The sequence below is a fragment of the Sinocyclocheilus grahami genome, unplaced genomic scaffold (genome assembly GCF_001515645.1).
Source record: "Sinocyclocheilus grahami isolate Dianchi unplaced genomic scaffold, SAMN03320097.WGS_v1.1 scaffold811.1, whole genome shotgun sequence".
In the NCBI taxonomy this organism is placed as follows: Eukaryota; Metazoa; Chordata; class Actinopteri; order Cypriniformes; family Cyprinidae; genus Sinocyclocheilus; species Sinocyclocheilus grahami.
This window is the reverse complement of record NW_015505990.1, coordinates 146,494-169,640: the sequence shown is the minus strand read 5'-3', so window position 1 is coordinate 169,640 and position 23,147 is coordinate 146,494. Positions and strand designations below refer to the sequence as shown.

At 39.4% G+C, this 23,147-nt stretch overlaps 1 protein-coding gene across 1 annotated transcript in view; it reads left to right on the top strand.

Moving 5' to 3' along the window:
* LOC107562180 (serine/arginine repetitive matrix protein 3-like) overlaps positions 1-23,147 on the top strand; it is a 69,884-nt gene that overhangs the window by 24,009 nt on the left and 22,728 nt on the right. The window contains exon 2 of the mRNA XM_016246768.1: positions 21,362-21,609. Within this exon, the coding sequence (XP_016102254.1) occupies positions 21,374-21,609 (236 nt within the window). The 5' untranslated portion in view covers positions 21,362-21,373. The remainder of the gene's footprint in view (positions 1-21,361; positions 21,610-23,147) is intronic.

Below are 23,147 nucleotides of genomic sequence, written 5' to 3'. Positions count from 1 at the left end.
TAACTGTGATATTTTCAGAAATAGAAGCCGCGTTTTTTCATCTGAAACGTGCTGCGATTTATATTCCAAAGTATATATAATGCAGAAACACTCAAGCAAGCAAAACACGCGCAACGCGTGCACGTATGTATACTGATGCAGAATACTAGCGCATTTCACACAGGCTGCTAGTTTCACTTTCGCCAGAAAGTCGTGTATGCCTAAGGTTGAAAAAAAATGATGTTTATAGTGAATGCCCCTATGAATGGTTTTATTTTTACAATTTAATTTTAATCCAAATGATGCGTGTGCTAAGTGAGTGAACATCAAAGATCACACAACAGAATTGTGCGCGCTCTCTCTCTCACTCTCTACCGTTAAGTAACTTGTGCATTGTTTTACTTACTTGTTTTTGACATATCCGACCGAACTACAAACTTTCCAGTGATGTCTGTGAGAAAGGTTCCGCCACGTCTGGCTACCGAGGGGACGGAGGAGCTCGACAGGGCCTACAGTACGAACACTCTGGAGCAGTTTTAGCCGACACTAAACCGGGGCCTCTCAGCGCCTCTACCCGTTTGAGGTGAGAACACAAGAGGATACCGGCTCCACACGAAGGCTATAGAATCTAGCGAACGTGTTGGGGGTCGCCCAGCCCGCAGCTCTACAAATATCTGTCAGCGAGGTGCCACAAGTCAGTGCCGAGGAGGATGCAACACTCCTAGTAGAATGATCTCGCAACCTGAGCGGGCAGGGCACACCCTGTGCCTGATAAGCCAGGGTGATGGCATCCACAATCCAGTGGGCCATCCTCTGCTTAGAGACAGCATTCCCCTTCTGCCGGCCTCCGTAACAGACAAAGAGCTGGTCTGAGGTCCTAAAGCTTTGTGTCCGGTCTACATAGCATCTCAAGGCTCGGATGGGACAGAGCAAAGCTAGGGCTGGGTCTGCCTCTTCTGGAGGCAGCGCTTGCAGGCTCACCATCTGATCCCTGAAGGGAGTAGGGGGAACCTTGGGCACATATCCGGGCCGGGGCCTCAGGATTACCTGGGAGTCAGCCGGCCCAAACTCTAGGCATGAATAGTCGAACGAAAATGCGTGCAGGCCCCCTACCCTCTTGATGGAGGCCAGTGCAAGCAGGGGCAGGGTTTTCATTGAAAAAACATTTAGCTCGACTGACTGCAAAGGCTCAAATGGGCCCTGCTGTAGTGCTTTGAGCACTAGAGACAGATCCCAAGAGGGTATAGAGGAGGGCCAGGGAGGATTTAACCTTCTCGCCCCCCTAAGGAACCTGATGACCAGATCAAGCTTCCCTACGACTTCCCTTCCACGGGGTCATGGTTAGCAGCAATCGCAGCGACATAGACTTTAAGGGTGGAGGGAGACAGCCTTCGCTCCAACCCTCGCTGTAAAAAGGAAAGCACGACCCGGATCGGGCATCTCCAGTGGTCTTCCCGACGAGAAGAACACCACTCGATGAACAGGTTCCACTTCAAGGCGTAAGCGTGTCTTGTAGACGGTGCTCTCGCTGAAGTGATGGTGTCAACTACCTCTTGGGGTAGGTCACCAGGAACCTCCGCGTCCCGTCCAGGGACCAGACAGGAAGTTTCCAGAGGTCTGGACGCGGGTGCCACAGGGTGCCCCATCTCTGAGTCAGTAGATCCTTCCTCAGAGGAATCTGCCAGGGAGGGGCTGTCGCGAGGAGCATTAGTTCGGGGAACCAAGTCCGAGTGGGCCAATATGGCGCCACAAGCAGGACCTGCTCCTCGTCCTCCCTGACCTTGCACAGCATCTGTGCGAGAAGGCTCACTGGGGGAAACGCATAATTGCGCAGGCCCCACTGCCCGTGCCGAGTGTTCCCTCGGTCAGGGAGTAAAACAACTGGCAGTGAGAGACGTCTCCAAAACAGCTGGACCGTCTGGGGATGGAGTCTCCATTCTCCCGGGAGCGTAGCTCATGACAGCTCGCCGGCCGTACGGTTGAGCAGACCCGGAATGTGAATGGCACGAAGTGACCTCAGAACCTTCTGACTCCAATGGAGGAGGTGGCAGGCGAGTTGCGACATGCGACGGGAGCGCAGACCACCTTGTCAGTTGATGTAAGTAACGGTCGCCGTGTTGTCCATTCGGACCAGCATGTGCTTGCCTCGTAAGCACCCTTTGAGATGGTTCAAGGCAAGGCGCACTTACGTGAAGACGCAGGGCAACAAGGACAGCCTGGAGGGCAGGACCTCGTACTGATATGCTCGTCCTTCGAACACGAACCGCAGAAATGGTCTGCGGCGCGGAAGGATCGACACATGAAAGTACGCATCCTTCAGATCGATTGCTGCAAACCAATCTCGGGGACGGATGCACCCGAAGATGCGTTTCTGAGTCAACATCTTGAACGGTAACCAGCGAAGGGCCCGGTTCAAGACACGCAGATCCAAGATTGGTCGTAACCCACCACCTTTCTCGGGTACAATGAAGTAAGGGCTGTAAAACCCTGTATTTATATTGGCTGGAGGGACCGGCTCTATCGCATCCTTCACCAGTAGGACTGCGATCTCCGCACGCAAGACAGGAGCATCGGCCGCCTTCACTGCCGTGAAGCGGATACCACTGAACTTGGAGGGATGCCGGGCAAACTGAATCGCATAGCCGAGGCTGATGGTCTGCAGAAGCCAACGAGACGTGTTGGGTAGCGCTAGCCAGGCACCCAGATGCCGTGCAAGCAGGACCAGTGGAACCACCCGCAGTGGGACAGCAAGGTAGAACGCAAGGACCCAACTCGGGCGGCTTGTGAGCAAACCGAAGAGGGGTCTGAGTGTGCGGTGCAACACTTACCTGGTTCCACAGTTTGGCAGAGGGTGCGTGAGTAGGGCCTTTGTTGACACTCTCGAACCGGCCGCTGCTGCCGGCTGGCGAAGGAGGAGGATGAGTGTGGTCCGGTGCTGGTCCGTCTGCGACTCTTCGTGCCCTCCTGGGACCCAGGGACAGAGAAAACCGCTCTCTCGTCGAGATTTTCCAGATTCTCCACCCGGCCCTCCTCCGGGAGAGGGAGAGGTGCCTTCACCATCCCCCAAAGAGCAGCTTCCTCCCTCTCTGGGTCACCCATCCCGGGGCCTCTTGCTCTTTCGCTCACCGCCAGGTTTGACGGGGGCCTGGACGGGTGGGGCGGCCTGCCTACGGCCAGCTCCACGGCGCCGCTTGCTGGAGGCTGCTGCGGATGCGGCGCGGGAGCAGGGGCAGACACAGGGGGCCGCCCTCGGCAACGAGCAGACTGGGGCGCTGCGGCTGGTGGATGGGTGGAGGGAGCAGCTGCCCGCCACCCGGCCCTCCTCAGTTTGCTTCTGTGGAGCCAAGAGCTGCTGGGCCAAGCTCTCGACCGCGTCGCCGAAGAGGCCGGTCTGGGACACAGGGGCATTAAGGAACCGAACTTTGTCGGCGTCCCTCATATCAACCAGACACAGCCAGAGATGGCACTCCTGGACCACAAGTGTGAACATAACACGACCCAGAGAACTCGCGTGACCTTCATTGCTCGGAGCGCGTGGTCAGTAGCGGTTCGGAACTCTTTCAGAACTTCTGGATCATGACCACCCTCGTGCAGGTCCCTCAGTGCCTTGGCCTGATGAACCTGCAGTAACGCCGTAGCGTGTAAGGCGGAGGCAGCTTCTTCACAGGCCGTATAAGCATCACCGGACAGGCCAGACAAGTACCTACAGACCCAGGAGGGGAGGTATGGTTCGCCCTGCCGGGTGGAGGTGGTATTAGGACACAATTGCATCGCAAACGACCGCTCCACCGGGGGGACCCTTATGTACCCCCTAGCTGCACCACTGTCTAGGGTGGTGAGGGAGGAGGAACCAGCAGGTCGGTTTCCGGCAGTAAAAGGTGCCATCTATGACCTGGTGAGCGCCTCATGCACCTCCGGGAAGAAAGGCACTGAAGCGGGGCACTGAGAACCAGCAAGAGCCACCCCGAGAAACCAATCGTCCAACCTCGAGGGCCTGGGATGCGGTGGAGATTTCCACGCGAGCCCTACCCTCTCGGCGGCCCGAGAAAGCATAGCCGACATCTCTGAATCCGATTTAGGCCTTGCCACCGTCCCGGAGGGCGGCAGTGCAGCCGAATCTTCCTCTCCAGAGAGCTCTCCCTCCGATGCAGTGATCGACATCTGGTCGTCGAGAGGAGCACCAAAGGATACCGCTGGTACGCTCTTTGAAGAGGGCCCAGCACGTTCCTTTGGCAGCTCAACTGGTTGCAAAGTGCTAGAGGAGCGATGGTCCCCCGAGGGTTGATTTCCTGAGGGGTTTGCTACCACTGTAACCCTCAGACCACCCGTGCTACTGCCCGAAGTAGTCCACGCCTGGCTGCCGCCAGGACGAACACTATGAGCCTGGAGCCTGGCACGCGAACGCCACCTCAGCGTGTTTAATGCCCAGACACGTGAGGCAGCGATTGTGACCATCACCCGGCGCCAGGTAACGACCGCATCCAGAAACGCACGGGTGAAACGGCATCTTTAAAAAGACGATACGTTGTCTTTACAAAGACGCACCCGCTTATTGTACACTTTTAGAGAAATTGGCTCTTTTAGTGAAATGCTCTTTTACGTGCAGAGACGCACAGGGGAAACGGCCGTTTGCAGCATAACAGGGGGTAGTGCAGCCTGAAGTGCGCAACCCACTTGACACAGGAACGACCACCGCTGAAGCGCCGTCCGCCAAGACAAAAAGCTCCCGAGAACGCGCTAGACTTGTCACACACAAAGCAGTTTGGTTGGAGCAGAACGATGTTGTCGCTCGGCTCCGAAGCGAAAAGCTGGTATACGTTGCACCGGCTGCCTTTTTATGCTCACGCTGTGATCAGCGGCAGCTGGATGCAATCATCGCATGCCAATGTGCATTGACTCATTTAGTTACACTCGAAGTGGATTGGTCTCTCTAAGTGAGATCACAATTCGTCGGTCACCGACGTGACTCGGAGTGACCGACTGAAAGGGAACATAGTTTTTGTTAGAATTAGATTTTCTGTTTTCTTTTTAAAAGTGTTAGAAATTTTGTTTTATTATTTTTTAAGTAATTATTAAATTAGTAATTTAGTCATATGCCTACATAGTTTTTCATTCAGTTTTAGTTTGTTTAGATTTAGTTATTTTAGTTCTTCAACTTAAACTAAACAAAATGTTAAGCAACTAAATCGTTAATGTTTTAAAAAAAAAAAGTAAGTTAATGTTTTCATTTTCAATTTCATTTTCATTTTAGCTTAAGTTTTACTAACTGTCTTATGTGCGCTTGTCATTTTCATTAGTTTTTGTTTTTTTAAATACCTCTATATAGTTTGCATTAATTTTTATGTTAGTTTTAGTTATTTTAGTACATCAAGTTAAATGTTTCTTTTCTTTTCTTTTATTACAAGTAATGAAAAGAATGAAAATAATCAAGCAATGAAAATGAAAACAAATGTCAGTTTTCATTTTAATTTTAGTTTTACTATTTTCATATGTGATTTTGTCATTTTTTTACTTAAATATCTACATACAGTTTGTGTCCTTTTTATTTTAGTTTTAGCACATCATTAAATATTTCTATTTACTGTATATTTTGAAAAAAATATTTGTTTATTTTTATTTTATTTCAGTTTTAGTTTTAGTAATTTTACTACTTCAACTTAACTCTTTCTTTCTTTCTTTCTTTCTTTTCGTTAGTTTGTTGCCAAGGCAACATTTCTAACAGTTAACATTTAACAGTTCTAACATTTTAATATTTATATTTAGTTTTATTTCAACTTCACTTCAATTATCAAAATTATTTTAATAGATGCAGTTAACAATAACATTTTCACATACTCCATTTGTTTGAAATAGTATGCAGTATACAGTGTATATTGTGCAGTATGCAGTGTGCTAATTTGCAGCCTCTCTCTGCTCATTCTCTCGCATCTCTCACCCACATACGTCGTAAAGTAGTTCAATATTCCATTAACAATATAGTAAAAATACAGCTGTGGGAGTAGAAGCAGAAAAGACGACTCATTTCCTCCTCTATTTTCTTTCAGATTGCTTCTGCTCCTGCCACCGCCGCTTTCTCCTCGCTCATTGATTTCCGCCTCCATCTTCTCTCTCTATTCATCTGTCTAACCCGCCTGAGATTTGTGTGTTTAGATGTTTTGTATCACTTGACATTACACGTTCAAATTTTAAGGTTGGAAATGGATACCGGCATGCGTTTTATGACCCTGAACATGGAGTCAATCAAGCGTAATTTTCAATTATCAGCAGGCCTGGGCAACACGTTCACAGCCTCCGTACCAAACGGGGAGAGCTGCCTAACTAGATAACATTTTCGGACTTGTTTTGAAGGCTGTTTCAAACAATATAGGTGGTAGAATTATTCTGCCTTTTGACGCAAAATTTTAAGGCAACGTTGCATCACAAATAAGATAATTTTAGAATGCAATGCAGCATGCTAAATTGCCCAAAATAGTGATACTATTTCATATCCAATACAAACGCCAACTTCTCACTAGGGTTTTGGAACGGAGCCGTGAAGTGCCGTGAAACGCAGACCTTTCCAATGCAATAGTGTGGTGTGTTTGAATCAGGTCTTCTTCCAGTGAAGATGCATGTCTAAATAAGCTGGTGGGACTCAAAAGACTCTCTTTGCTTCTGCTTTTTGCCTTTATTCATCATTCTCCCTCTCTTTCACTCCCTTCACAGCTCTTGTTTACAAACTTTGTTCTTCAAAGTATGCTAATGGACGATGTGACCCAGATCTGTGTGTGTGTGTGTGTGTGTGTGTGATAGGAAGGACATCTGGCCTGTGAGGATGAGTGTGGTTGGACTCGTTATGTTGAAGTCGAAGCCATAACCCTCATTCTCCAGAGAAATCACTTTCTGCATTTGCTCTGATAAATGACTCAGTTATGTGTGTGTGTGTGTGTCTGTGTCTAGATCAGTCATAGTTATGTGAGTTACAGCAGATGCTTTAATTCACGTCTGTAGTCTGACTTGCACAAATAAAACTCTTCAAAAAATCTAGTGAGCTGCCTTGTTGGCAATTTAACTGAAGCTCGTAAGTGACTGATTTGGAGCAGCTCTTAGTGCACTAGTGATGATGCACACAACTCACAATGGATTGCGGTGCATTTGATGTTAGCTTGTTGTAAGTCTGTCTTGATAAGTTTAATACGTTATCGCTGCAAACCTGTTCTCAATGGGATTTTTACAGCAAGCTACATGTTGAGTATGAATGTATGGAAGCTTGTTGCCATCCCACAGGATAAAAATAATAATAATAATAATAAAACGTAATTATGACCTTTATCTCACAATTCAGACTTTTTTCTCACAATTAAGAGAAAAAACTCAGAACTGAAAAATATCCACTCAGAATCGTGAGATATGAACTAGCACTTCTGAAAAGAAAATTCTGAATTGTGAGATAAAAAGTCGCAATTACCTTTTTAAAATTTTATTCTATGGGGCAAACAGGCTTCCGTGCGAATGAATGTGAAACTATATGTTTGCTATACCAGCCTATGAAAAATATACTTAAACTAGACATTTTCTGAAGAAATTGTGAACAGTGTTTTCTTGTGCAAAACCGTGTTTCAAATGAGTCACATAAAAGGTTAATTTCAGTGCGGATGTTGCCTTTGAAGATGCTTGAGTTTTGAATTGATAAATTTTTTTAGCAGTACTCTTTTGTATCGATTGAAATGTTGAGACTGCTGTTCAAAAGATTTTTTAAATACTTTTATTGAGAAATTTATACTTTTATTCAGCAAAGACACATTAAATTGCTGAAAAGTGGCAATAAAGACATCTATAATGTTACAAAATATTTCTATTCAAATAAATGCTGTTCTTTTGAATGTTCTGTTCATTAAAGAATCCTGAAAAATGAAATGTATCACGTTTCCACAAAACTGTTTTCAACATTGGTAATAATCAGAAATGTTTCTGATGATTTCTGAAGGATCGTGTGACACTGAAGACTAATGATACTGAAAATTCAGCTTTGTTCACAGCAATAAAATACAGTTTAAAGTCTATTGCAATAGAAAACAGTTATTTGAAATTGTAATTATATTTCACAATAGTACTGTTTTTACTGAATTTCAAATAAATGCAGCCTTGGTTAGCAGAAGAGACTTTTTTTTTCCAAAAACGTTAAGAAATCATACCAATCCAAAAGTTTTGAATGGTAGTGTAAGTATATTTATTATCACCAAAATGCATTATGTGACCGCTGTCTTCCTGAAGAAAATGTGATTATCTTAGAAGGCTCTCGGTGAAGGGAAAGTGTTGTTTCAGGTTTTTCTCAAGATCTCAGGACTTTTACTCTGCTCACACACATTAAGGCAAGTTTTAAAGCAAAAAACACACACTTCGCTTCAATCCTGCAGAGCTAAATTTAGTTTCTTTGGCACTATGGGAGTTTCTTTCACACTGCTGATTTTATTGGCTCTCTTTACAACAACAAAGCAGTTTTATTATTGATTATCCTCTTTTTCAACCCTGTGAGCCTGAAAGTAACAGCAAAAAAAAAAGAGATCTAGAAACCCCCTCTTATAACCTTGAATAGCATAGTTGCAAAGTATTTGGTAAACTGTCATTTTATGTTTTTGCAGTGATATTATGCACATTGTGCATGCTGCTCTGTGCTGTATATAATGTTAAAAGCAATGCATTCATTACAGTGTGTGTTTGTGGCCATGCATTTATTATAGTCCTTTCTTTAGGTCTATCAGTCATTGTTTTAATTTACTGCTGTAAACAGAGCAGTGGATTTCTGTTCATTTCCAACAAACCGCTGATATATTCACACATTGTGTGTGTGTGTGTGTGTGTGTGTTTCAGTAGGTAGAATTGATGTACTGGGTCATTGTGCTGTGCCGATGAAGGTGACATGATGAATGTTTGTTTGCAGAGCTCAGACTCTCTCGACCTGAAGCTGAAACAATTAGCCTGCTATCTCTGAAAAATACACACAGGGCAAATTTACACAAGTCAGCAGGACACCCTTTAACTTGTCCTGTCTGCTGTGTGTGTGTGTGTGTGTGTGTGTGTAACTTTTAGCAGAATAATCTGTTTTTGCAAGGACCGAAGGCAGTATTTATGATGCTTCCCTGTCCTCTTTTTAGGAAGGTTTCTCAAAGTTTGAACTTGAGAAATTGTGCATACACAATTCCTTCACAAAACAGTAGCACAACTTCAGTATCAAACCCACAGTGCGACTCGAGCAGGTCAGTGTTATTAGTTCAGCTTTCATTGTAAATGTGGTGCATTAGAATCAGATTCTACACGCGTCAGTGCTGTTCGCCTGCTGCACTTAATGCTGTACTGTTTGAGTTCAGAAGCATGTTTGCGTATTTTCTAGTGGTCGTGTATGCATATATTCAGGCACCAGGGATATTGTTCCATATTTACACAGATTTCCATGTTTCCGACTTGAGAACTATGATGTGAAAGTTTAGCATTTAAAAGCAAAGATAATCCATTTTATTCTGTAAAATAATAATATTAATAATAATTATTGTTATTGTTATTATTATTTAATACTTTATTTTTATTTTTATTTAGCAATAGTATTATTGCAATAGTAATTTATTTATTTTATAGTAAAAATAATAATAATAATAATAAAATACATAATAACACTTGTTTTTATATGACAGTAGTAGTAGTATTATTGCAATAATAATTATGATAATTTATAATAATGTATTTATTTGTTTAATTCTTTATGATTGAAATAATAAAATAATATTTTTTAAATATTATTATAAATAATAATTTAATATTATAATTAAATACTTTTAATTGTACCATATTATTTTATTATAGTATTATCAAATACTTTTAGTTTTTTTTATTTGAGAGTAGTTTTATTGCAATTGTAATATATGTCTAATTATTTTTTACTTTTTAAAATAATGTAAATAATAATAATAATAATTATTATTATTATTATTACTATTTACATTATTATTCAATATTGTCATGTTGAATTATTACTATTATTATTATGATAGTCATTTTGAATTTGGGGAAATGGTTTTCTTTCTTTTTTTGTCCTTAGTTGATCACATGCCTGGATATGTCCTGCACAGCTATAATAGTGAAACACTCAGATTTCATTATGAACTTGATGGCTGAACTCTTACATTTCTGTGAATGAACACTGACCTGATTAAGTTTGCTCACATGGTTTGAATCTTTGACTTCACAGCAGTGTTCATTTTGACAGCAAATTCTGATTTAGTTTTAGTCATAGTCTTTTGTCATATTTTAGTCACCTGAATTGTTTTTAGTTTTAGTCGACTTAATATCATACGATTTTAGTCGACTAAATCTACAGTCAATTTAGTCGACTAAAATCGAATGGGTTTAGTTACAGTATAATGCATTTATTAAGCATTTCTCAAAAATTTCCGAACTCATTATATAGGTTTGATATTAAGGTTTTATCATGATAGACACCGATTTAACTGCTGTGACACACAACATGCCTTTATGTTAAAATTAAATAAAACCACTTCTCATAAAGAACAGGAACATGGTCTTCGTTTTAATGAAATACCGTCTAGGTTACTTGTGTAACCCTCGTTCCCTGAAGGAGGGAACGGAGACGTTACGTCAGTGACTGACGAATTGGGATCTCGCCCGAGAGCCCAATCACCTTCGAGTGTTAACTAAACAAGCCAATGACAGTTGGCGTGCGTGATTCGCCACGCGCACCCCGCCCCGCAGCGCGGATATAAAAGGAGAGCGCGTGCAAACGCACATCAGTTTTTCGCTGAGGAGCCGAGACTACGTGCCCCGGCCGTACAGCGGTGGTACAGCAACTGTGGCAACGGAACGTAACGTCTCCGTTCCCTCCTTCAGGGAACGAGGGTTACACAAGTAACCTAGACGTTCCCATTCAGTCAGCCACGTTCAACGTTACGTCAGTGCCTGACGAATTGGGATCCGTATGGAAAACGCCACTATTGCTGACCCCCCCCAGTGCCCTGCGGAAGCCGGCAAGTCCCCCCACACCAGCGGGGGCGGAAGATAGGACAGCGGCTAGGCAGAGGTGCACGCACGCCAACTGTCATTGGCTTGTTTAGTTAACACTCGAAGGTGATTGGGCTCTCGGGCGAGATCCCAATTCGTCAGTCACTGACGTAATGTAGAACGTGACTGACTGAATGGGAACAATGGTTATATAGGCTAATTATGCAATCTTTACAGCAACTTGTTTACCATATTCTTAATTTATTCAAGCAGACATATTTATTTCTATAAATACATTTAGATTAATCTTTAGGGCTACTAAAGTGTTTCAGTCAAGAGCAGTGAGTGATTTTCTGTGTTTCTTTGTTGCTTGATTAACATCAATGGCTCGGACAATAGCAGCTAAATTAGGCTGCTGTCTCTTTAAAACCGAATGCTCAGCTGCAATGGATGCAATGTACTGATACACGTTCTCCCTACTGTTTACCTTCACTTAAGACATAATCAACTGTGTTTACGTGAATACTTGTCAAAATGGACAATTCGACATCATTTTGTGTGTAATTCTCCATTCATGTGACGCGAAAGAATACTCGCACGCTGTGAGAGGCGCTTTCTGTGTGTATGCTTCAGTGTCTGCGCTCAGAAAACAGGACCGAATTGAGTTCTCTCTTGCGTCGTCAGATTTATCTATATGTCTGCTCTTCTCTTACTCCCACATATTGACATTTTTGAACGTTTTATGCGACGTGCAGCAAGTGTATTTTAGCTTATGTCCCGCCGGTTCATATGTACGCATAACCTCCTAACCATGCAGCAGATTCGTCTTGAAATTGAATTAATCTCTTCCCAAATCGTCCCTCCCTAACATTTTCATCTCGTTTTTATTCGTTGACGAAAATGTCAATATATTTTCATCATAGTTTTTGTCATTCAAAAAGAGTTTTAGTTCGTTATCGTCTCGCTGTCGTCAGTGAAAAAAATGTAGTTGACGAACATTATGACGACGAAATTAACACTGCTTCACAGATATAAAATCATCTGTGTGCTCTGCAATATTTATAGAAGGACGTTTCTTCTGAACTTTATGATTCGTTTGTAGGGCGTTAGACGTATTTTTTGGTCTTTTAAATGCATGCACTGACACCCAATTTTTGTCTCCTCTGAGCCGTAAAAAACAAAACAGCCCTGAGGGAAAAAGTGAACCGTTTCTTCCTCCATAACTCCATCAGCTGTGGAGAATGGGATGGAGGATTACTCTGCTTCAAGAGCAACTTTCTTCCATCCTCAGATAATGGTGCAGAAGGTTATTTCAGGTTCTGTGAATGGAAAACTTCTAGAACCAGTTTTGTGTCTTAGTTCATTTTGTTTCCCCAAAGCAAAAGAGAGCCCTTAAAAAGAAAATGACAAAATGGCGCTGTGTTCGTGTGTCGGCTCTCTCTTTAAGAGAGGCAATAAAGCTTAAAACCATTTGGAGGAGGACATCTGCCTTCTGGGAAATGCGCTCAATCTCGGGGTCTTTCATTCGCTTCATTCTGTGAGATCGACCCGTCTTTAAAGGCCACGGCTCTGAAATCAACCTGATTCGCTTTCACCCACTCTTCAGAGTAAATGGCAGACGTCCTGTGTCTGAAATTAAACAATTGACAGCGTAACGCAGTTTGTAAAGAGAGATGCTGCAGTTAACTGGAAGTATTGAGGTTCTTGTGTAGCTATATAGACTCTTATACAGTTATTTACAGGATGTCCTGAGGGCTGGAGGTCAGTAGAGGGCGTTTTGAATGGGGGGTTTGTCTCACAAAGATGAATTTGATGCTCTCCAGGGCACTTTTTATCTTCATTATTTATTTACAGACTGTATTCACAAGCCTAAACAACAGCTGTGTTTCAAAACCTAGTGAGCTGCCTACTTAGTGTTTTGAGGCATCATAGGATCACATGGAGAAAAATTGTTTCCTTTAAGAAACCTTACTTAAGACAACCAATTCTATGGCAGCATCATACATAAATAAGGCCATAATGCATAAAGCTTAGTAAAAAGTAATGGATCCCATATGGAAATATAATTTATGACAAATATAGTGATAGTGCCAGATATGTAACTTATAAGGCGATATATAATTTTCTCTGGGTAGATGAAGATGAATGTTTATAACATATATAAAATCCCCCTAATAAAATTTGAATATGTACATATGTTAATAATATATGATGATTTTATAGGGCTTCATATGTAGCAACCATACAGTATATGTCAAGACTATATATTTTATTTAGATATGCATCTTTATTAAAACGTGTTTTGTAATACATTTTTTAAGTGCATGTCTATCTTTTATATTTACTTCTATAACTTGCACTTATAACATGTACTGATAAGTTTTAGGATGGATATGTATTACACATACATAAACATTCATATTTTCATATGTGTTTAATCTATTTTCATGCATGTTTTTACTTAATATGACAATATATTTTATATATGGAAATTTAATGTACATACTGTATATTACATTTGCATTTGGGATCACGTAATTATAATTATATTTTTGATTCTTTGTTCTATATCGATATTCTTGATATTTAAAATATATTGTAATATGAAAATAAACTATAAATAATGCAATACTGAAATATGATATATACATATAAAAATGGTATGATATATAAATGATATATAAATAAGCAATAACATTAATAATGTTACAAATGATTTCTATCTCAACTGTTTTCAACATTGATGATAATCATAAATGTTTCTTGAGCTGCATATCAGCATATTAGAATGATTTCTGAAGGGTCATGTGACACTGAAGACTGGAGTAATGATGCTGAAAATTCAGCTTTGATCACAGAAATAAATTACATTTTAAAATATATTCACATAAAAAAACGGTTATTTTAAATTGCAATAATATTTCAGATTTTACTATATTTTCGATCATTTTAATTAGGATTCTGCCTTAATAGGCGGCTGTCGTGTATGCGGCATGTAAGCTCACTTCAGTGTGAAACAGTGTAGTGATGCTTAATGAATTGAACTCTAAAATGGATAGTGTTTATTCTTGACATTTGCCCAGGGAAAAAAAGTGGTTAATAATGGATAATTAAAATACTGGAAGAGTGTATGTTTGAGAGTGAGAGGAAATCTGCTGAACGTAGAGAGAGCTAAATGAACAGAGCCTCAGAGAAAAGCAGAAGCGGTTTAAGATCTCTTGAGAAACGGTCTGTGGAAGGTGTTGTTAGCTCTCAGGTGCACAGGTGATCCGTTCTGAGGTGAAATCAGTTCAAGTGGTTGAGTCTGAGTGTGATACAGCAAATCCCCGCGGCTCACACTGTCACTTACTGAGAGCTCAGCAGATCCCAGCCGTCTGTCGGAAGCACCTAACACAGCAGAACTGATTGTCTTCTCCTGTCCATCGTTTCAGTCTAACCAGATCCTGCTCTATCCCTTCTTTCTTCCTTTCTCTTATTTGCGTGTGAAGCAGAGCTAGTTCACTTCTCCGGGGTTTCTGCAGTCTTCATCCACATCCTTTTCTGATACAGCGACAGAACAGTCATTTTTGACCTATTAGTCTGATGAAGAAAGAATGCTTAAAGGGTTAGATCACCCAAAAATGAAAATTAGCCTGTGTTTTACTCACCCCCGAGGCATCCTAGGTGTATATGACTTTCTTCTTTCAGACGAATCCAGTCGGAGTTATATAAAAAATTATCCTGGCTATTCCAAGCTCTTATCATTGCAGTCAGCGGGTGTTTCAGTGCTTCAGTCCAAAAGAAGTGAAATAAAAAGCGCCCATCCATAAAAAAAAAGTATCTCACTCGGCTCTGGGGGGGGGAACAAAGGCCTCCTGTAGCGAATCAATGCGTTCTTGTAAGAAAAATAACCATATTTAAAACGTAGTAATCACTTGAATCTAGCTTGCGCTCACTGTTGTACACGGAAGCAGTTCCGGGCGGATGACAGATAACAGATATCCCAACTAACAGGGAATAATTTATGTTCTTATTACATAAAATGTTATATGTGTTCTCATGATGTTAAGAGGAAATGTTCTTAAAATATAAAAATGGGTGTTTTCAACATTGAGAGAACATTCAAAGGTAACATTCTAACATTTTCAAAATGATAGAATGGAATGTTCCTTTACCCAAGTAACCAATAAGAAACATTCTTAATTAAAAAAACTGGATGTTTTGAACATTTAAAAAACATTCCGAAATAACTTTTTCATAACGATTTCAAAATGATAAAATGGAATGTTCCTCTAATGTTTGCAAAACCTATAAAAAAAGTTCCTTAAATATAAAAAAATGGGTGTTTTAAATATTGAGAGAGCATTCAAATGTAACATTCTCATAACATTTTCAAAATTATAGAATGGAATGTTTCCAAGAAGAAACATTCGTAATAAATAAAAAACTGGATGTTTCAATCATTTATTTTCATGACGGTTTTAAAATGATGAAATGGAATGTTCCTCTAAAGTTTGCAAAACCAAGAAAAAGCTGTTTAAATATAAAAAAGTTTTAAACATTGAAAGAGCTTTCAAATGTAACATTCTCATAAGGTATTCAAAATGATAGAATGTTATTATTAACAGCATTGCTACTTGTGGAAGGCAGAGGTGAACCTCTTTTAAAGCGCTCTCTTAAAAACATATGCACACACTAGCCACCTTCGATCTGTTTGCTGTTTCTGTAGTTTGTAGATTTATTCTAGGCCAGTCCAGTCTGACAGACTGTGCTGTGACGGTCTCTGGAGTAATGCTATTCTAACTCACTCTCATTGGGCTCACCGAAATAAATGCACCACTTACAGCCGTTTTATCCACACTGGGCTGGACGGCTTGTGTTTGTTGTCATTAGTTAGTATCCTAGCTGCTGGTTAAAAAGGCAGAATTAGTGCAGTGAGAGAAAAACAGGCTGTGTGTATTGAGGTTAGAAAGACCTTCAGATCTCTTTAGGAGGCCTTGAAGGATGACGCAAGATTGCATTGATGAGAGCTGTATCCAGGGATTTCATGCGGCAGAAGTCATGCATTTTGCATTCAGAGAAGCAGATGAATGGATAAACGAAACCTGGTTGTGTTGAGCAAGATCTAAAGTTCCCAGCTGCAGGATTTTTAACATTCCTTTTTAAGGCCAAAAATCATCATTGTGATGATTCATAGTCATATATTATCACCGGATTGACTTGCAGAATAACACTTAGGGAAAAGGCAAAAAGACTATTATCTAGTGCCTACTAGTTAGATGATATGAAATATATAGAAAACAGTACATTGCAAAAAAAAAAAAGCAGCATGAAAAGCATGTTGTATTCCTCAAGTCACTTTAGATAAAAGTATCAAAGCATCTAAAAAGTGTCTGCTAAGTGAATATATATATATACTGTGTTTTTCTGTCAATATGGGGTGCTGTGTGTACATTAATGAGGAAAAAAAATTAACTTAAATTATTTTAGCAAATGGCTGCAATATAACAAAGAGTGAAAAATTTAAGGGGGTCTGAATACTTTCCGTACCCACTGTATATATATATATATATATGAAATTATGTATAATTATTTATATTGGATAATATATATATGTGACATGATGTGAGATATATATAGCAAAATAAAGTAAACTGTGATATATTGTACCAAACAATTCTTCATACAGTGAACTACCAGTAAAATTGATACAAATTTGGGACCAAAAATTATTCAGACACTTTGACCTGACCATGTTTTGCTTAAGTGTTATCTGACATTATCACGATGCATTTGTTCTGACACAGTTTAACTCTGAGTTCTTGTCTTGTCTTATTTGACCATTTACTAAACTATTGCGAATAAACATAATAATGTGTAAAATTTTGAAGGTGTCTGAATAAATTTTGGTTTGACTATATATGCAAAAGCATATGTGTACACACACACACACACACACACACACACACACACACACACACACACACACACACACACACTACCAAACAATAATTAACTCCAGTCTTCAGTGTCACATGATCTTCAGAAATCATTATAATGTGATGCTCAAGAAACATTTCTGATTATTATCAATGTTGAAAACAGTTGTGCTGCACAATATTTTTGTGGAGACCGTGATACATTTTTTTTTCAGATTAATTGATAAATATAAACTAAATAGAACAGCATTTATTTATAAAATATAAATATTTTCTAATATTATAAAAATCTTTACTGCCACTTTATCAATTTAATGCATCCTCGCTGAATGAAATTATTAATTTCTTTGAAAAAATCTCACTGACCCCAAAGTTTTCTGGAAACAAAGATGCCGTGACCCCAACCCCCCTCATGGAAGAAGAAAGCCGTAGTGTTTACAACTGTGACAATGAACGCTTATCAGGATCAACTCAATTTTCAAAAGTATGTGAAATATTTAAAGTTTGCGGCATAGAATCTTTCAAATAAGTCCAAGAGTTTTACACATTGGTCTGTTTTTGTGGCGACATTTCCACGAAACGATGTTCACTCATTCTTGAGTTGTAAAAGTTAAATTGCACTGCATGTCTCCAGGTATCACAGGAAAATGCTGATGCTCGTAAAGTAGCCGGACAGTCGCTGCATTAAAGAACTTAATTTTTGCCCAGTTTTAACTCAAAAGTAAGCAGTATTTTTTTGTTTTGTTGAACTGAGTAAAAGGTGTCAGCACAAATTACAATGAAGTAGAGACTATGGGAACAAAACAAGACCATATCCAGCAGTTTTTAATTATACTCGGGAGAGAGAGTTAGCAGTACACTGCTTATGCAGGAAGACAGTCACAAGACACAATGAATATAAAGGGAAAATAATTCAGAGACTTATGGGGAGAATAAATATTCAAGTCGCAGATATCTGAGGCAAAGATTTAGCGTGTAATGAATTCAGTGATGATTCCTCCTGCTGTTCCACCACCTGTTCAGCTCTACTGCACTTTGTGGCTTTACCCACAATCCACGGCGTGCTAAACAACATGAAGAACACCACCCTCCATCATCAGTCCATGCTGGAAAACAAGCATCTGTAATCAAAACCTTTTAGCCACCCAGCTCTGACCGTGTGATTAAAAAACAAGAAGAGAAAAGATCATATGTTACACTCTATGCACTTCTGTTGTCTCTTATATATATATATACATACATATATTAGGGGTGGAACGATACATGTATATGCTCTTTTACAAAGTCTTGATTTTGTTTTGGGGGTGTACTAGAACATGCTCTCATGCTTGGTGGTTCGAAAAACTCATTATTTTTCACATAATTTACATTATAACAATACCTTTCTCCCCAGCCTGGCACAAACGGCTCGATTAGTTCCGGGTTTGATGAAGGCCCGCCTTCCGAAAAACTAAATGTGCTGTGATTGGTTAGCTGTCCCAGTGCGTTGTGATTGGTGAACAGCTTAGACGGTGTTTCAGTACTACCCCGCCAGTTCCATCTGCTCCGGTTTAGTTAAGGACGGCGTCAATATTGCCATATCAATTTGAGCCGAATTCAGACCCCCAGAATATTGAACAAGAGGATCGCGCTGAACCTTTACACGCACGGATATGGATGGACATGGTGAAAACTTGGCTCTACAGCAGCTCTTCTTCTTCTTGCTTTTCTCTGATGCACTAACTCTGCAGCAGCACTTCTTCTTCGTCGTCTCGTCTAGCTGTCCCAGTGGTTTGTGATTGGTGAACAGCTTAGACGGTGTTTCAGTACTACCCCGCCAGTTCCATCTGCTCCGGTTTAGTTAAGGACGGCGTCAATATTGCCATATCAATTTGAGCCGAATTCAGACCCCCAGAATATTGAACAAGAGGATCGCGCTGAACCTTTACACGCACGGATATGGATGGACATGGTGAAAACTTGGCTCTACAGCAGCTCTTCTTCTTCTTGCTTTTCTCTGATGCACTAACTCTGCAGCAGCACTTCTTCTTCGTCGTCTCGTCTGATGCACTCACTCAACCAAGCATTCTAACCACGACCACGACCTCGCCCTTCCAAACGAGCCGTCCGTTGTAGTTCTTGAAAAGGGATTTTTTCAAAACGAAATATCTCCCTTTGGAGTGGACTTTGAGATTTGTAACTTTCTAGATCTTTTTTATGCCCAAACATACACACTACACACTGACTAAAATTCAAAAAGTGAAAAGGCATAATAAGACCCCTTTAAATGAAATCCAAATAAACTGCAAAACCTTTATGGAAATGTGAGCCTGCAGCAAAGACCTCATGCAGTGAAATATCATGTGCGAGTTTGTGGTGACAGTGAGGAAGTCAGTGTGTTGAACCGAGTCTCTATTTTGAAATACGAGACCATTAGTCGCAGGTTCTGGGATCTCATCCAGACGAGAGGAGACAGCGCTTCTCTCTCTTTTTCATTTTTACGACCTCGCCCTTCCAAACGAGCCGTCCGTTGTAGTTCTTGAAAAGGGATTTTTTCAAAACGAAATATATCCCTTTGGAGTGGACTTTGAGATTTGTAACTTTCTAGATCTTTTTTATGCCCAAACATACACACTACACACTGACTAAAATTCAAAAAGTGAAAAGGCATAATAAGACCCCTTTAAATGAAATCCAAATAAACTGCAAAACCTTTATGGAAATGTGAGCCTGCAGCAAAGACCTCATGCAGTGAAATATCATGTGCGAGTTTGTGGTGACAGTGAGGAAGTCAGTGTGTTGAACCGAGTCTCTATTTTGAAATACGAGACCATTAGTCGCAGGTTCTGGGATCTCATCCAGACGAGAGGAGACAGCGCTTCTCTCTCTTTTTCATTTTTGTGGTATATTGCCAGCAGCCAATATGATTCAGTCAACTCAGCAAAAACTACTGCCATTTATTATACCAATTCATTTAGGTGAGAATATCTTCTTTGTGGATGAGAATTACTGGCCGGATGTTAATGTGACAATGAATGGAGTGTGTTATTCAGAGCTAACATTTGCATAAATAGAGCTTACATTTGTGAATGCACACTACAGTATAAAAGCCCAACTTACATAGAAAAGAGATAGTTGCTCCTAATTTATATATGTATGCAATCGCAGTGTCCTGTACAGAAGATATGGGGGAAAATGAAAGCTGACATATCTCTGCTGCTGCTTGTATTGTTATTATCAGTGCAAAAACAGTCACGTCTTATTTTTGATTATGCCGTTCAAAATTTTGAGGCTGGTTCGATTTTTGAGTGTTTTTGAAAGAAGACTCTTCTGCGCACCAAGGCTGCATTTATTAGATAAAAAATGCAGTAAAATAAAGTAATATTGTGAAATATTATTACAATTTAAAATAACAGTTTTTTGTGATAATATATTATAAAATATCATTTTTTTCTGTGATCAAAGCTGAATTTTCAGCATCATTACTCCAGAATGAGAACATGATCTTCAGAAATCAGTCTAATATGCTGATATGCCGCTCAAGAAACATTTATGATTATTATCAGTGCTGGAAACAGTTGTGCTGCTTCATATTTTTCTAGAAACCGTGATACATTTTATTTCTCAGGATTCTTGAATGAATGGAAAGTTCAAAAGAACAGCATTTATTTGAAATAGAGATAATTTTTTGCTGTCACTTTTGGGCAATTTAATGTGTCCTTGAATTAATAAAAGTATTAATTTCTTAAAAATATATATCTTGCTGACCCCAAACCTTTGAACGGTAAAATATTTGATTAAAACTAGTTATTTTGTCCATTTGTATCACGGTCAAATTGATCGAATATAAGCTACCATTATCAACATGTGCAGTATTTACAGTGTTATTTTAGTATAATTGAGATACTATTTTAGTTTTTAGAAATATTTTAAACTAGTTTTTATTTTTATATTTTCCATTATCATTTTCATTTTAGCTAACGTTTTAGTAATTTAGTGTTTTTATTATTTTGAATAGTTATTGTTCTTTTTTCTAAATATATCTGTGTAGTTTGTATTCATTTTATGTATTTTTTATATTTGTATTTTTTCACATTAAAGTTTAAAAAAATAAATTATATTTTAATATCAATGATATATAATTTATAAATTTTGTTTGGTGTCTGTCATTTATATTAGTTATATAGTTCTTATACATTTTTTATAAATAGTTTTTTATATTTATTTTAGTTTATTTAGTTTTAGAATATCAATTTAAACTAAATGAAAATGAGAATGTTGCCTTAGCAACTAGCTGAAATAAAATAAGTTGAAGTTTTTTATATTTTATTTTAATCCAGTTAACATTTATTTAGTTGCAATTAATGAAATTGTTTTTTGTTAATGCCTTTAGTTTCAGTTGTAGTTAACTATAAAACCCTGTGTGATGTTCTTCGTAATTCCTCTGGAATCGATGTTAATATCAGATCTCGTGTCTCTGTGTTTGTGTCTGTCAGAGCGCTGTGGCCATGTACGATGGGGCGAGGGTTCCCTCCCCTGAGGACGCCGCTAATGGGGTCCCGCTGCAGCCCGAGACCCCCGCGGCCACACATCCCAAAGCTAACGAGGAGCCGGAGGAGAAAGAGGGCATCCCACCTGAGCCGGTCCTGGTGAAGAAGGCTCACCGTGAGATTCTGGACCATGAGAGGAAGAGGAGGGTGGAGCTGAAATGCATGGAGCTTCAGGAGATGATGGAGGAACAGGGGTGAGTGAACCACTGATGGGACCAAATATAGTGTGTGTGTGTTTGTGTGTGATTTGGTACTTTAAAATAAAGATTGAACAATTATGCATATGGTTGTCAGGTAGACATTAGCTCTGTTCTAAAGCCTAGTACTCTGCTATCTACTTGTTGTCTTCTACATCCAGTGCTGCATCCTAAATGGACAGGATCCTCATAAGTGACTCACCAGTGCTGGTATTATTAGATAAAACTAAAACTATAAAAAAAATCAGAAAAATCATTCATTAAAACGAAGAGGATTCAAAATAACATATATACTTAAAAACTTACTGAAATAAAATTGTTTAAGTTATGAATCACATAATACTGTAAGTCTCTCTACATTCTAAATGTATGAATTTGCATATATTTAAACATTTTGCAATATACTTCAATATTATTTTTGTGCTTACAGGATAAATCAATGATTTAAAAGTCCAATTTAAATGTATTTAAAAATGTTGCCTTGGCAACTAATTGGGAACTAATTGACTACTGTAACGAGGGAGGCGTGACGACAAAGTGGGGTTCATATTTTTTTATTAGCTTTTCTTTTTATATTTCAGTTTTCATTTTTTATTTGACTTTAAAGGGGTCATGAGCTGAGACATATAAGAGGTCATTGTACTATAAAAACTATGGAAGCATATAGGTAACAAAATTCAATTTAAAATGCAATATGCAAAATGCCAATGTATTTCTGTATTTACATTTTCCATTACCCATATGTGCAAAGTTTGGTGCAAAAGGAAAATGAAAATGAAATTATATAATTTACATTTGCCATTTCCAACAGTAGTAAATGTAATAGTAGTAACAGTAATATGTAAATTGCATAATAATTGTAACGCTTTATAAGTTGCGAAATGAAAATGAAAATGTATAACCCAAATTGATTTGATATGTGTAACGTGTCCAAGCAGAAATAGTAGCAAAATGATCATTTAAATGCTATTAAACTTTTTAATAGTTTCAATTTGACAATAACAACACTGGTTCAGAATTACATGAGGGTGAGTAAATTATGACTGAATTTTCTTTTTTTGTGTGTGTGAAATAGAATAGAATAACTTTATTTCCAATTCTCGCCAAGTCACCATTAATTACGACTATTGCCTCAATACACTGCTAATTTGCTGCTTATTAATAGTTAGTAAGGTAGTTGTTAAGTTTAGGTATTGGCTAGGATTATGGATGTAGAATATGGTCATGCAGAATATGTGCTTACTAATAAACAGCCAATATGTTAATAATAGGCATGCTAATAATCAACTAGCTAATAGTGAGAATTGGTCCCTATAATAAAGTGTTACCAATAGAATAGAATTACCAGCACTTATCAAAAACAGAATTAAGATCTGTAGATCTAAACAATAAAGACAGGTTTCCCAAACATTACACATTTGTCTGTATAAAGTCACATGTATGAAGACCATCTCGTTTTTCTTTTCATTCTCTGCATCCTCTTATGAGTCGAAATGGTCTTTTGCTTGTTAGGAGCTCTGAGTAATAGTTATTAG